Source organism: Chinchilla lanigera, unplaced genomic scaffold, assembly GCF_000276665.1.
Source record: "Chinchilla lanigera isolate Chin_1 unplaced genomic scaffold, ChiLan1.0 scaffold00013, whole genome shotgun sequence".
Taxonomy (NCBI): Eukaryota; Metazoa; Chordata; class Mammalia; order Rodentia; family Chinchillidae; genus Chinchilla; species Chinchilla lanigera.
Genome location: NW_004955414.1, coordinates 22,787,410 through 22,787,964, shown reverse-complemented (window position 1 = coordinate 22,787,964; position 555 = coordinate 22,787,410). Strand labels below are relative to the sequence as shown.

The following is a 555-nucleotide window of genomic DNA, read 5'->3' as shown; positions in this document are numbered from 1 at the left end:
TACTTTATCACAGAAGCATTGAAACACCAACTGAACTCATAAGAAAAAGATCATAAGTCTATGATGGCAGGGAGAAGTTTTTGAAGCTGATAGATCTAAATAGATCTAAAAACCTTCTGTCTTATTTCCTCTTTACGTAGCTTTCTAAAAGCCATTTCAGCTGCTGAGCTTCACTCAATAGACTGGTAAAAGCAGGCATAGAGCAGCGTCAAATATGAGACTGATTGTTCTTCATTATAAATTTTAGATACACTTTTTAATGTTTATAGGATACAGATTCTGAGGGCAAGGGCCTTGTGAAAGGTCCGGCTGAGGGCATTCTTCACTTCATTATTCCTCAGGCTGTAGATGATGGGATTCAACATGGGAGTCACGACAGTGTAGGACAATGATAGTAATTTCTTGTTCTCAGGAGAATTATCTGATTTGGGCCGAAAATATGTGAGGCTTAAAGATACATAGAAAAGGGAGACAACAAGGAGATGAGAAGAGCAGGTGGAGAAGGCCTTGTGCTTCCCTTTAGCTGATGGAATCTTGAGGATGGCAGCAGCAATG

The 555-nt window shown here is 39.8% G+C and overlaps 1 protein-coding gene across 1 annotated transcript in view; it reads right to left on the bottom strand.

The window, feature by feature from the left end:
• Positions 1-263: 263 nt before the first annotated feature.
• The window catches only part of LOC102013712 (olfactory receptor 10A5), a 43,251-nt gene continuing 42,959 nt past the window's right edge, over positions 264-555 (bottom strand). Inside the window, exon 3 of the mRNA XM_013511738.1 lies at positions 264-421. Coding sequence (XP_013367192.1) covers positions 264-421 — 158 coding nt within the window. The remainder of the gene's footprint in view (positions 422-555) is intronic.